General features: G+C 36.1%; 1 protein-coding gene across 3 annotated transcripts in view; it reads left to right on the forward strand.

The window, feature by feature from the left end:
• The window catches only part of TRIM55 (tripartite motif containing 55), a 207,236-nt gene that overhangs the window by 171,878 nt on the left and 20,366 nt on the right, over positions 1-14,992 (forward strand). The window contains exons 9-10 of one of the 3 annotated variants that reach the window (XM_082258107.1): positions 2,016-2,294; positions 10,542-10,793. The exons of 1 other annotated variant lie outside the window; for it this stretch is intronic. In XM_082258107.1, coding sequence (XP_082114233.1) covers positions 2,016-2,294; positions 10,542-10,550 — 288 coding nt within the window. In that variant the 3' untranslated portion in view covers positions 10,551-10,793. Of the gene's footprint in view, positions 1-2,015; positions 2,295-10,541; positions 10,794-14,992 lie in introns of those variants that run through there. One more of the 3 variants, XM_082258106.1, reaches the window with a different exon arrangement.

Here is a 14,992-nt window from a genome sequence, read left to right on the forward strand (position 1 = left end):
CTCACCTTTATGTAGGTGTCAGATTTATGTAAAGATTATACAGAGGAATGAAGATTATGTAGCTTCAGTTAGACAGTTTCAAATATACTCTTTGTCATGTGTGTCTATAAATTGTCATTCAATTTGTTACCTCCTTCACTTCCCTCTTCTCTCCTACACAGACAATATTAACATCTGCTCATTGCTGATGGTGTGAATGACATTAATTATAGAAGAAAAATTACGGAATTGGTATTAATTAGGAATCATTATCATTTGTGAATAATTTAAATCATGTTTATTCTGAACTCTTTTTTGCAGTTTGCAAATAATAATTTATTGTGAAAAGCTTTCATCTCCATCCTTTCATGGAAAAACCCCTTTAGAATATCTATAGATAAGAGTTTCATATTAGCCTTATTTTTTATGTGAAACATACACAGCATCAAGGTAATACTTTTCTTTTGAACAACTGAGGTCCTGTGATCCCCCTAAATTACTTTTAAGTATACTAAATATCACACAAAAAAACTAGGTATTTGGGCTTCTAGTAATCCTCACAATAGTGCTTGTAAGTAAACCTGTGTTAGTGATTAACATATCTGATATTTGTTCAACTTCAATGAATCGGGAGTGTCCTCTGCCTTGTTAAAAATTCCAAAATATTTAAAAATATTGTTTGCTCAATAAATTAATGTTAAAAATTATTTAATGTATTTTTTTTAAATAACTAACATATGTACCTGAATATGTCTTGTTATTAGCCTTCCATTAATCTCTGCTCTGCAGGCTGCAAAGGGAAGTGAACCAATCAGATTCTGCAGCATTGCTCAGGGCTATCTACCCAACATTGGTAGGTGGGGAGAGTATAGTGATGACCTTCTCAGTGTGTTGCTACGCTTTATTTTTGCAATCACAGGCTGGGTCGGGTCCTCAACTAGTTGGTGTAGTGCAACTGCTAAATAGTAGCAGTTTGCACAGAGGCTCATAACTTGATATTGCTGTCTGACAAGATAGGGTGGATCACAAGATCAGCTGGACTGAATTATGAAAAGTTTGGCAACCAAAACCAGAACATATATTGTGTGTATACTATTCAACTTTGCAAAAAGCTATATAAATGGAGTTTAGCCTTGCACAAAAGCAGACATAAAAATTGCAGTTGTTAAAATAAATCTGTGGGAGTATTGGCAATGAATATAGCTGTTTGTAATCCCCTAGTATACACCTATGACATATATTTATCTATCAGTATTACTAAACACAGAAAATCTGATTCAAAAAATAGGTAGATTCTGTTTGGTGGCCTTATTTAGTAATACATCACACGTAAAAATAATTGCATACCACTTAAAGGTCTAAAATAATTGCCTCATTGTTGTGTAAGTTTTACTTCTTCCAGCAACATATCTCTTGCCAAAAAAAAAAAATGATTGTGGGTCCAAATTTTCTCTAATCTATTCAAGTAATAAAAAAATTGATTAGTTAGATGATTAACGGCATCCATAATGGATTCAAGTAAACAAAAGATCACAAAATTATTTCCAAGAAGTACCATTCCTTTCACCATCCTTTGGGATAGCCAAATGCATATGCAAGGATAGAAAATACAGAATAATTAAGAAAACTCTAGTGATATTCAATTACACTTACACATAAAATTGTAGCAATGTTCTATCTTTTTAATTGTTTTTCTATCTACTATCGATTTTTTAATACATGCACGATATTTACACATTATTGAGTGTTTTAACATAAATTTGGTACTAACACAGGCATTTTATTGTTTAAAACTCTAATTTCTTTGTTATAACTAACTTAGGATTTGAAAAATAACATTATAATCTGTGGCATTCTTCTGTGGAGTAACACAGGCAATTAGCATTAACATCTTGATTACTTTTTTTCTTATTTTGGGAAGTTCTAGGGATGTATTGCTTTGCCTTATAAGCTGAATTTCAGATGCACTATATACAGAAGGTTGAGCTGCATTCCAAAAGATAATGTCTCTGTTTATTTTATCTGTCCTGATAAAGGGTAGTGTTGAGCCAAGTGGTATTCAACAGACGCCTAATGCTCAAGTGCTCTCAGCAACAGAAACTTCAGACCGCTTGTTATACCCTAGCTGGTATAAGAACCAGACATGGCAACAATCCAGCTCTAACAAGGCCCCAGTGACTGAGGCTGTGGGTCCAGTAAATTCTCCCATTCCAAAGGAAATGACTGTAAAGAAAATAAATCCACCAGCAACAACTTTTAAGGAGAGCATAGCAGGGACTGGTAAGGACACCAGTTCATCTGCAAATATGCCACAGGTTAGTGAACCCCTCCATGTTGTATTTGTGAGCATTGAGCTTGCTAGGCTTGCAAAACCATAAAGAATGCCTTGCTATATCTGTGCTGCTTCATCACTACATATGACCAAGTGAAGAAATGAAGCAAAATATTGTAAGCTGCATTCTAAAAATATTTTTTTATTATATATTTTTATAACTCTCTTCACATTTTTGTATTCTTAATTCATAACCCAATATAAATATACATTTGCTAAAACTTCCTAAACTGTTCTAAAAAAAAGAAAAAAGTGGAATTAAGATTTAGAAGTTTAATCCTTTTTATTCAGCAATAGGAAGTATTAATAAAATGAGAGCTAAAAATTGCTCTATGGAAAAACAACCTATTTTGCTAATTGTTTATAAAATAGTAAAATAAAATAGCACATAACATGCACATACAAAAGGTAAAATGTTTACATTTCTTTGATAAATGTTCCCCTTTTAGTTCTTAAAGGGTTAGTTCATATGAACAGAAAAAATGAAAACATGAACTAACACTCTACACCCTCCCCATCCTCCTGGTCCTCGCTGCACTTACCTCTGTGGGTGATACAGTTTCACTGTCTACGCAGCCTGGTAAAGCAAAACCGGGCTTTGAAAACCATGCTGTTCTTCCTCTTCTTTCCCTAGGGAGATTGTGATGGATCAGAGCGGTTCTGATTAGTCGAGGCCAGCACATGACCAACCGAGACAACTCTGATCTGTCCTGGTGTCCCTAGGGAAAGAAGATGAAGAACAACGTGGTTTTGAAACCCCAGGATTGCTTCTCCAGGCTGCATAGACAGTGAAACTGCATCACCCACATAGGTAAGTGCAGCTGGGACCACGGGTGGGAGGGTGAGGAAGATATAAGTTCACCTTTTCATTTTTTTCTGAAATGGTGAGCTAACCCTTTCATTTTCTCTTTACTCAATATTATGATTTTTCTACAATAATAGATAAAATATATCTGTCTATAGATCAGCTAGGAGCACTACCAACAGAGTAATGAGGAAATTGAAAAAAATATTCCATACACAATACAACAGATTTTTACAATAATATATAGCTTTTAATAAACCAGCGTTCCAAGTACTCCCTGGTATTTGTTGTCTTATCTCTAATATACTCTTACATGTATACATTTATTGCCAGCGCTTTATGGCTGTATAGAAATGGTTTTTAAATAATCCCTAATGTTAAATAAAACACCACTGCACTACAAAAATAACTGATATAAACCCAATTTTGTTCAGAGGGGAAATTATATCAGCAGTAGAAATGCAAAATAATGATGTATATAGAATAAAAGTAAAATTGTTACTGAAAGACTCATTTAAAAATATATAAACAGTATAGGTAAAAAATAGCTTTGGGACATAAAAGTAATTAGATATAAGACTCACAAATAATGCCACTAGCAGTCAGCATTCTTTTTTCTTTTTTTTTTTCCAAGAAGTTACAAAGTAATAAAAGCAAACAGAAAATAAAATAAAATATTGTAAAACTACAAAGAAGAAGCTATAACAAGCAATCTGATGGTACAAGTATAGTACATGTTCTTTTTAACATTTCAAAAGGTTTGGGTAGCAAAAAAAATCTTTTGATTTTGGAGATATAATCTCTAAGTATGGAAGAATAATGTACTATGGTGATGAACCATAGTATTAAAGAGGAAGTAAACCCTCCTCAGGAAGTTGTACCTATAGGTAAGCCTATATTAAGGCTTACCTATAGGTACTGTAAATATCTCCTAAACATGCACCGTTTAGGAGATATTTACCTTTAATGCAGCCAGTGACGTCACTGGCGCATGCGCTCTGAAGGAACGGCAGATCGTGCCGTTCCTTCAGAGCCCTGTGCCGTGACCGTCGGCTCCCGGGAGTGACGTCACCGCGGCTCCGGCCAATCAGATGGCCGGATGCCGCGATCCCGGAAGACGGGCGACTATACATGTCGCCCGTCATACAGGTAAGCGGACGGCACGGCGGGGGCTCGTTCTAAGGTAAGTATTTCATAATGAGCTATGCATACTAGCTCATTATGGGTTTCTCTTTCAGGATGTAAAGAAGAGAAAAAATGTTTTTCTCAGTGTACAACCTCTTTAAGATTGTTTTAGTAAGGCATTTATAGCAGAATGCTCATAAGAGCCACATTAAAAATGACATCAAATCAACGAGAAAAAAAATAAAATAAAACAAAAGTAAATAAGTATGGTTTAGTTGGCCCGAGAGAAAAATAAATACAAAGTAGAGTGTATATATATATATATATATATATATATATATATATATATATATATATATATAAATATAGAACTATAGTGAATAGTAAATATAGCATTCATTCTAATCAAAACTTATCTTTATTTACTATTCATATTGCCTTGAGTGACTTAAAGGGTAACTCCATATTTGAGTAACAAAATATAGAAAAAAAATAAGTAAAGTAGCATATACAGCACAATTGATAGATTATCATTGTTGTAATTTAAAGTGGTTGTAAAGGCAGACAATTTTCTTTTTTTTACAACTAAGCATTCTCTGCATTAAGATAAAAAAAAACCTTCCCCCAACCCCCCATTATACTTACTTGAGCTCGATCTCAATCTGCACTCTTTCCTCATCGGACATGGAGGCTGCAGTGGGAGCCATTGGCTCCAGCTACTGTCAATCACAGCTAGTGAGCAGAAAGCAGGAGGTGGGACCAGGCCACTGTGTGTGTGTCACTGTGGGTTTCTTTGTAACATGTTTTGTAACATCTTATATAGTAATGTTTTTCTGCCTATATCATTTATATATATTTTAGCAAATATTTATTTGATAGGAATATTGATACTTTAAGGAAGCTTACATGAACATGACTGAGATCCACAGTTATACACAGTCAATCATTTTCTTTTATTGCACCAGTCTGTACACTGTCTATTGGTTTTCCCTTTGAGATAATGTACTTTATTAAAGGTTTCTGAAATGGCTGCTACTGAAATTCCGCTACTAGTTTTTTACATCTTTTGTCAGCTCTGGTTAACAGATCTTTGCAACCAGTTCCCTAGCTCCATCCAGGTGTCAAAACCAGGACAAAGAGTCTTAGGACCTGCGTTGGCAGGCTTTTGTTTACATTGTAGGTTTGCATCCCCATACGAGTCTATATGATCCTCAGCAGAAGCCCAGCTGCAGGCCAAAAGCACCCCAAATGACTTCTGAATGGTCTTAGAAACATCTCAAACTGTTTTCAAACTGCTGCCCTAGACATAAGCCCTTGCTCTTGCCTGAGAAGTGCAAATTATTATGGCATTATGGAGAGCACATTGGGAGGCAATAAACTCACCTTGCTGCATCAAGAGGAAATTCTTTGCATAGCAGGGAAGGCACAACCTGAAACTATATTGGGAGGGGCAGAGATATATGAGTCCCAGAGATATTTAGTAAGCCAGTGAATGACTCTCATTTTGATCCACACATAATTGCACTCGCAAAATCAGTTTTGGGTGGGCCAATCCCTTAAACTATTCATTATCTTGAGCCCAAGCACAGTATACCAGTACTTACAACCCTGTATAGTGTAACTTTGTTCAAGAGTGTTTTCTTATTTTCTCACAGGGATTAGTTCTCTGCTTATCAATTCTGACATTATTTATGATACTGCACCACCTCTGGAACCAAATTCAGTACATGGTTTTTACAATTATGGGTAGGAACAAGTTTATATTTTTTGAGTGCTAACACATCATCATCATCATTATCATCATCCCCCTAACTACAAAGTTTCAAGGCCGCTTTTCATTTCATGAAACATTACGCAAGCTAATGTATATTTTGTTTAAAGTAATTGAAGTATTCTGAATGTATAAATTGGTATAATAAAGGGTCAGGTCAGCCACTGAATCAGCTACTAGCTTTTGTTTGTCAACGAGTGTGCCAAAGAGATCTTCGCACTCGAGTTCCTAACCTCACCTGCCTACCATATCTATTATGAGAGGGTAATATGCTTAATTTATAAAGCAGCAGTATGACCTAATCGCAGCCATACCACAGTTATTTTATATTGTTTTTAAAGATATTCATATTCTAAAATGTTCACTGTTTTATGCAAAGAACACGCCAAAGCATACTGCAGGCTCCACACTCCATAGGCTTCACACTGTTTTTGGATTTATTTTTTTTTATTTGTACCTTTATACAGAAAATACAGTAGCATACATAAATATAGTGGAATATAGATACATGAGCTCATGTGGTAATATTTTACACTCAAATTCCCAAAATGAAAAAAAAAAAAAGAAGGGAAAAAAAAAAGATAATTGAGCTTAACAGGGAATTTATTTATTACTGTTCATACTAGTCATCAAGGATACCACTATGGAAATAGCAACAAGTAGTGTTATTCTATAAATCTCCTAGATATATGCAGATTCTATACATAGTTCTCTGATCACACTTACCTATCTGAAATACTATAGACTTGAAAATCGTTTCCTTTTTAACTATCACTATACTTGTGGTAACTTGTACTAAAATGCACAGGTTTGTTCTATAGTTTCTTACCACAAAAATACAGCAAATGTTCAGGCATCAGATTTTTCAAGCATACTGTACTTAGTTTGCTTATAAAAGCAACAGAAAAGAGAAACTCCTACATTTTTGTATGTTTGGCATCTGAAATGCAAGTTTTAAAAAATATTTTGTTATATATAATAAAATAACATTTAAAAAAAAATGAGTTTGACATTTTCTATCTAACCTCTAGCACATTTTTTTGCTGTGGTTGAGATGACTCCCACAGTCCTTTATAGAGCTATGTATTATGCGGATGTTTATTGCTGAGATCCCCAGAAGGAAAGCTTTTAGTCAAACAGCATCTGTTTGCCAATAATCACTGTGTATATACAGTAAACAATGGGCAACTTATAGGACAACTTTAAGTTCAGTTTTATTGTAATTGTTTTCTAATTTTATATTTTTTTATATATTTTTTTTACAATTCATATAAAGGCTTTTGTAAAAAAAAAAAAAAAAAAGAAAAATTTAATATAGGAACATCCTTGGTGGAGGATTCTTAGGGCATACTTAGGGGGAGATTTACACACGGGTTTCCGCGCATCCAATTTGCATGACAGGAGAGCATGACCACAGCTTCTGGATGGTGGTGGTCTGCATTTAAAAATGGTCCTATGCAACTTTGGTTCTGATTCGTGTGCGAATTCAGGCAAGAATTTTTACTTAATTCACCCTTGAATCTGTGAACAGGGAACCACTGGTCCCATGCTGTGAACCACAGCAACAGCATATGTAGCCAATCAGCTTCTAACTTTAGTTTGTTCAATTAAACTTAGACAATAAAACAAGGAAAATCTGTAGAAATTTTGCAGTATTCTAGTCACAATAAAAGCATAAATCACATTCAGCGGCGCTTAAATCAAACTATCAGATAGCATGACTTTAGTCCATAATATTGACAAACTGTCCACATATTATGAGCCATATATTATATCCATTGTTCAGAATGTCCAGTGTGTTAACTGAGAAAGTATGGAAACGCAGTCTCCCAGGCTAAAAGGTCACCAGTGTTCCTCAACAGATGCTCAATAGCCTTCACCACACCTTCCGTGCTCCCCTTAGAAATGGACACTCACCACATCTCACATCAATATGAGCCTGTATGCATCAGCTGCATGAGCCCTTGCCCCCGGATCTCCTGCCACTTTCAATGATTCTGCTAGCCAGGACACCTTATCAGCTTCCTCCAAAGCCAGGGTCAGGAACCGTATCACAGCCAGTAAATGCAAGCAGACAACAGGGGACAGAGGATAGTGTAATATTGCTTCAACTTTATTACATCACATATACATAAAACAAGGAAGCTGATTGGTTTCCATATGGAGCTGCACCAGATTTTGCATGCTCCAGTTTTAGTAAATAAATGTGTCCTGCCTTTCTCCCCTAATAAGGCATATTAAAGGAGTTGTAAAGTCAGGAAGGTTTTAGATCTTAATGCATGTTATGCAATAAGATAAAAAGCCTGCTGTGTGTAGCAGCCTCCCCAGCACCCCCTAATACTTTCCTGTTTCCCCTCTCTGTCCACGAGTCCCTCTGCCCTCCTGGGACTCTCCCTCCTGAATGACTGAGATACAGCTGCTGCGCCAATGGCTCCCATGGCTGTCAATCAAAGTTAGTGAGCCAATCAGGAGAGAGAGGGGTGGGGCCAAACAGTAGCTCCATGTCTGAATGGACACATTGAGCTGCAGCTCCCTATAGCAAGCTGCTTGCTGTGGGGGCACTCAACAGGAGGAAGGAGCCAGGAGCAGGAAGGAGGGACCTGAGAAGAGGAGGATCCAGGCTGCTCTGTGCAAAACCAACTGCACATAGGAGGTAAGTATTACATGTTTGTTACTTTAAAAAAAAAAAAAAAAAAAATAGACTTTACAATCACTTTAGGCATTCAATGATTCTGTGTTCCACTCATGAAGTGATACACATGAGCCTTTTATAGAGAGCCCCTTTAAAGAGGAAGTAAAGCTTCCTCTGTAACTTGTACCTATAATTAAGCCTATGATAAGGCTTACCAATAGGTACTGTAAATATCTCCTAAACATGCACCATTTAGGAGATATTTACTTTGCATGCAGTGACATCAATGGTGTATGCGCTCTGAAGGAACGGCCGCCTGTGCCGTTCCTTCAGAGCCCTGTGCCATGAATGGTGGCTCCCGCGCGCATGCCAATCAGATGGCCAGAGGACACAAACCCAGAAGGAAGATGGGGGGGAAAAGGTCAGCCGTGTCATTGATCTGCGGGTGCCACTGCGGGGGCATTCTAAGGTAAGTATTTCACAAGCTCTTTATGCCTTTGTCTTTCAGGTTTTTATTTATTTTATTTTTTTACAACCTCTTTAAGGTGTGTCAGTGGACTTTCGTTTTTTCTTTGTTTATTCTTTCCCCTTTCCCCAGACTGCTCCTCTCCACTTCAAATTAGGGAATAGTACTAGGAAGCTTCTATCCACCTAATCAGGAAAAGGAAGATTTCTTTTAAAACACTCTGATTGAAAATTCCACCGGAGCCAATTTAAAGTGACTCCATTGCTGGATTAAAAAGATGAAAAAGTGCATCTTGCAAAGCAAAGAATTAATACTCATATGTGAGTATCTGCACAGAAAAAATACACACATGATACCACAGTTATGGCATGAACAGAGCTCATAGAAAACAATTGTTTTTGCACCCTTACAAAGACAGATGCAGAAAATGTCACGTGGTGAACGAGGCTTTATGCTACCTATCAGGGTTCAGGTCAGTTAATTATTTTCAGGATTAATTTAAATGTTTAGTTTAGGGTATAGTTAAAATGTAAGTAAAGCCAAAGTGTACTTATTGGTTTGGGATAGAGTAGAAAAAAGGTAAAATCCCTATCAAGTCACTTTTTTGCTGTCAGTGTCATGCTAGAAAATTTTTACCTCACTTCCTGTTTCAGAGATGCCATAGGAAAAAAAGTTGATATCACCGAAGAGATGTGAAATCACACCTTAGGCAGTTATCTCCACTAGAAAGCTTTCCCTTGCTCTCATGGTAATTCACTCACTTTCTTTCTCTGTGACAAATAAGCTTGTGAATTTCCTCAGTTGGAACACAGACCACAGAAAAAACTTGGAAGATGGTCTAACCCTTCCCCACTTTATCCAAAACTTGAAAAAAAAAAGATTGCCTTTTACATATACTTTACTGTAAAAGTAAATCTGCTGTGAGAGAAAAACAACGAAGATGTCACTGTTGACCTTTTGTTAGCTAGTTGCCTACCCGTCCCTCATGGGTTATCAGTCTCTGACCTTAAACAAGTATGTAGGCCAGAAAAGTCAGAGAAAAGTCAGATGTCTGTATTTGCTTATTTCAGGTCAGTGACTAAAAACCAGTGTCCGAGGCAGCCATTTCAAAATATATTTTAAGGAATTATATCACCACTCCACCAATTGTATATTACAATGACCTAGTAAATATATGACAAAATCCCTTCTCTTTATTTCACTGTCAAATAATGCTAACTTGAATATTTGGATTTAAGTAGTTTGTATAGAACAGTAACACGAATTTCACTATTTATACTGTAGATGTTAAAACTAAGTTTATAGGTTTAAACTGAACTGTTTAATCAAATACACTGAATGTTTGTAATAAAGAGTACAACTAATTAATAGTGAGTAAGGTTTTGGAGGTGATTTTTAATTTTAGTTCAGTGACTCATATTTCTATTTCAGTCTTCCTGATAAATCAGCTTTTCTGCTTCAATTATAAGTAACGATATTAACTTCTTGGGGTAAGGAGAACCACCTTACTTACTGAGCAATCTGTGAAGTACATTGACCAAAGGCGGTATACTGCTTAAGAAGTAATTTACTAATGTCCAGCATAAGCCTTTGTAGTCTCACGTCAATAATGACCTGGATGTACACGTTTGTAATTCCATTAATTGTTATTTCAATCCTCAACACAAGGCATACATTAGAAAGGATTTCAGAAGATAGTTTGATTTCTGCATTAACACTTTTTAAAAACAATTAAATATTCTTGACTTAAATGGAACCAGATATGAGTGTAAAATAAAGGCTGTCATTGCCAACCTTTTCTAAAAAATAAAAAATTGACTGACTGTAATGTTCATCCCATACATTCCCATTCCTGCAGCACCATCTAATATCCTGCTTTTAAAGCCAAATGCCAAACCACTCTGACAGGAAAATCTTCAGTGTGTCTTAATGGTATCTAAGCCTTTTTTCGGCTTTCTTTTTTTGCTCATTCCTATTGCCCAGTGAGGCATGTCTTCATAGCGATGGGCCAAAAGGTATATGTGGGTGTGGGATGGTGCCAAGCTACAACACTGCCTCGATGGAAGTATGTATTGGAGTTTGTCTGTTATGTACAGGTTTCAAAAACACATCCCCTAAATACAGCAATAATTGTAGTAGACTTTGACAGCCTAGCAATTAAGGTTATGCAAAATTCAGTGAGATGCGTGTGAAAACTATTTTATCCAACAACAACCAGTCAGTTTTTCCATTTTGATTGGTTGCTGTGGAATGTTAAACTCTGCCCCTGCAGATGCAGAGGTCTAGCGTGAAGATCTGCTATAAATCAAGGCTCAGGCCACCAGTTGCTCCTTTTTTAATTACAATGATCAACAAATAATGTCATGCTTTAAAAAGGCTTACATAGAATAAGAACACACATTGTGAAAGCAAATGACTTGCAATTCCATAGATCACTTTTAATAAAGGGTTGTTGTTTTGTGTAAATATTTTAGATAAAAGCAATTGTAATAGGGAAGCAGAAAATACAGTGCAGAAAATTTTGTTCAGAATGCAGATAATCAGCAAACATGTAAGTGTCTAGGTTCAGCACTAATACTACTGCTAAATGTATGCAATCAATAGTAGTATTACATAGACATGAAAGCCAGAACGCCCTTCTGCAGGCTTAGCCTACCAGAAGAGGTTCTTAAAGCAGTGTCTGTTGTTTCTGGGCTTGGATCCCCCATGCACACAACCTCTATTCACACTCTTCTGCAGAAAGCTTGCAGAGGGGACAGGGCTGCTTCTTTTTTCATCGACTGAGACTGCTGAATCTGCCACAGTCAGCACTCTGAATAACTGGTGCTTAGAATAATTGAGAAGAATGTCAGGAATACCTTCTAATATACTGTACTGGATCAGGACAGGATAGCATATATTTTACAACATGGATGGCTGAATAAATGGTGCATTAAAATTACTTCAAATCAATTTATTTATAAAAAAAATACAATGATTGGTACAGTTCTAGGTGAGATATGAGTGTAAATGTATCTCCAGAACCATACTGTGATCTGCGCTCGTGATTTTCCCCTCTAAACAAATCTTCTCTCACTGCTTCTGTCTGCCAGAAATATCTACCTTAAATATTTATTTGGCCTAAAGTGAGAACTTTCTGACTCATTGACAGACACAACAACAGGAGCAGTGTGGATGGGAGGCTGGAAAGTGAACAAATTAGCTGTACATTTCCAATATGTGCCTCTCACAATAATTATAAATAAAGACCGAAACTTTTCTAATCTTGCTCAGTGTTGGTAGAAGTTCTCCTTAAATCCTTTACAGTTTCCAAATTCTATATATAGTTATATGTTTTACTTTTTATGATACACTTCTTTTCCCTAATGACCTAAAAAGTAAAACATCAATGTCAAAAAAATCACATAGAAGTTCCAATTCTGTGACATCTAGCCTGCATTCTAGTTCCGGGGTTACGTCAGCAGCCGCAAGACTGGCAGCTCCCAGCTGACTCCTCTTATACATATATTCTTCTCTGTGACAGATTTCTATTATTAGTTAGAATTCTAGACCTCCAACTTGCTAGATATTTGTGTACAAGAAACAATTTACGCAATTATTTGTTGCCTTCTAAATATGTATTTACGCCTAAATATGTATTTATGTCATCATGAATATGAATGTTTAGCATATATCAAGATTCATGAAAAGGGCTGTATGCAGAAATACAAGATAATCCTCTACATTTGTATTCATGTTTTTTTAATGACAATGTCTCATGAGAAATGGAAATGAGCATCTCATATACATTTCCCATCCAAGAGTAGGGTAGACCTCTTTTTTTCTATATATGTTTTTTTGTAATATTTTTAAAGCTGATATGAATAAGGGAGACAAAGATGAGCAGAAATAGCAAGTAGATTGTTAGCACATACATTGACTGTGTGCATGAAGTTTGGCTATTTTTGATATAGCTTTAGATACAGATGACACACCTGAAAAATCCCTAACACATTGGAATTTAGGATTTATGCTTTTCCTTCCCATCTTATACCTATAGATTACAATTAGCACATGTTAAAGAACACCTGTCATTTACCATCAATTGTAAATGCCTGAAAATAGGATGGACAGGAACTTTATTTTTCTCGGCTCTTCTCTACTCTGCAAGTACAGAAAATACCTGTGGATCTTGCCTGAAATACAGTGTCCTTGTCACATCCCACGCTGAAAAGAAAGCTTATATTTCTTGTGGAAATCCCAACAACCCACCATGTAATGGAGATGAACAAAGGCAGACATATTTGAAGTCCAGCCTGTATGGCTCCCTTTAATAGATACAATGGAGAAATAAGTTTAGCTTCAAAGGACCAGTAAGTGTGGAATTTGCATGACTACCAGATAAAAATAAAGGGGAAATCATGTATAAACAGCAACCTTTTTTAACGCCTGGTAAGCTGAAAAATATTACTTAGATATGCTTTAATGCTCAGTATATGGGTAAAGTGCTATACCAGTGCAAAGCAAAGCAAGAGGTACACTTTAATTTAAGCCTTCCCAGCAGCTTTCACTTAATATCCTTTCACTTCCACACTACAATGTTCAACTGCCAGGAGTGAAAGGAAAGTCCTGCAAATCTGTGAGTCACTTGAGCAATAGCTTACACAGGACACAGAATGTTCCATGTGACAGCACTGACTGGCTCAGTGCTATCATATGGAGTAATGTTCCTTCATACCCAAAAGTGCTTGATATTTCCTTGGGTTATCTATGCTGAACTCAGTGGTAGGAGGCAAGGTAAAGGTGTTCATATACTGATAGGGATGGGGAAGATAAAAGCAGGCTAGTATCATCAGGTACCTAGGCCTGTTCTATGTAAAAATACATTTGATAGATACATTACAGCCCTAACCAACAGTTACGCGTTGGAAAGGAATTCAGCTATCGTCCTGATGTTATCAATGTAACAGGTGGAGGACACATATAGCATTTATAGCATGGGGGGAGAAACTTGAGGACTTACTTATTAGTTTGCAATTTGTTATGTAACTGTAACACATTTTCATTAATAAATATAACTTTTTGAAATCAGGTCATTCTTTTTAAAACACACTGTATTCATACACAAGATCCTGTAAATATTATAATTGTGAAAAATTAAGCTCCGATAACAGTCTCCTAATATACACATGCATATTCAAATATTCAAACCCACTGTATACATGTAAGCTATGCCAGGTTCCTAAGTTCAATAATTATTGACAAATTGAGTTTTCATGGACATATTCAGTAGGTTTCTATGCAAGTCCTGTTAATTGATTGCAAGTTAATTATAAAAATCATATGACCTGTGTTCCTAGAGGACTGGTTAGGACTGACCTAATCTCTCAAGGCTTAGCTGAAGCTAAGCTGCATTCTCTGTTAACTCAGCACTTCTAAAATGCACCAATAATTTTAAGCTTCCTGGCTTTGGAGAAAATTAAATATGGTGCTCCATACAGTATGCATTAAAAAACAACCAAAAAAGCAAATATGGTCTTCTCATGAAATGAATGCACAGTGAGTAGTAACACATGTAAACCATACACAGTAAGCTACAAAAAAAAAAAAAACAGATACTGCACAACAAGGCTGTGGGAAAGGAACCCATTACCAGGTGTAAACCAGTAGAAATGTGAGAAGGGAAAACCATATTATAAAATGATGCGTTTAGTAAGCGTTTAGTGATTAGCTAACTCTGCTGTAAATTTAAAGGGTATGTGTGAATCCAAAACTTTTTTGTTTTTTGGTTTTGGATAGAGTGGGGGTGAATAAAATTCCTGCTAGGTTATTTATTTATTTGTTTATTTCTATCTGTGTACCTTTGGAGAGATTTCCCCTCGCTGTCTCATAGACACATCAGG

Source organism: Pelophylax lessonae (assembly GCF_965119305.1).
Source record: "Pelophylax lessonae genome assembly, chromosome: 5".
Classification (NCBI taxonomy): domain Eukaryota; kingdom Metazoa; phylum Chordata; class Amphibia; order Anura; family Ranidae; genus Pelophylax; species Pelophylax lessonae.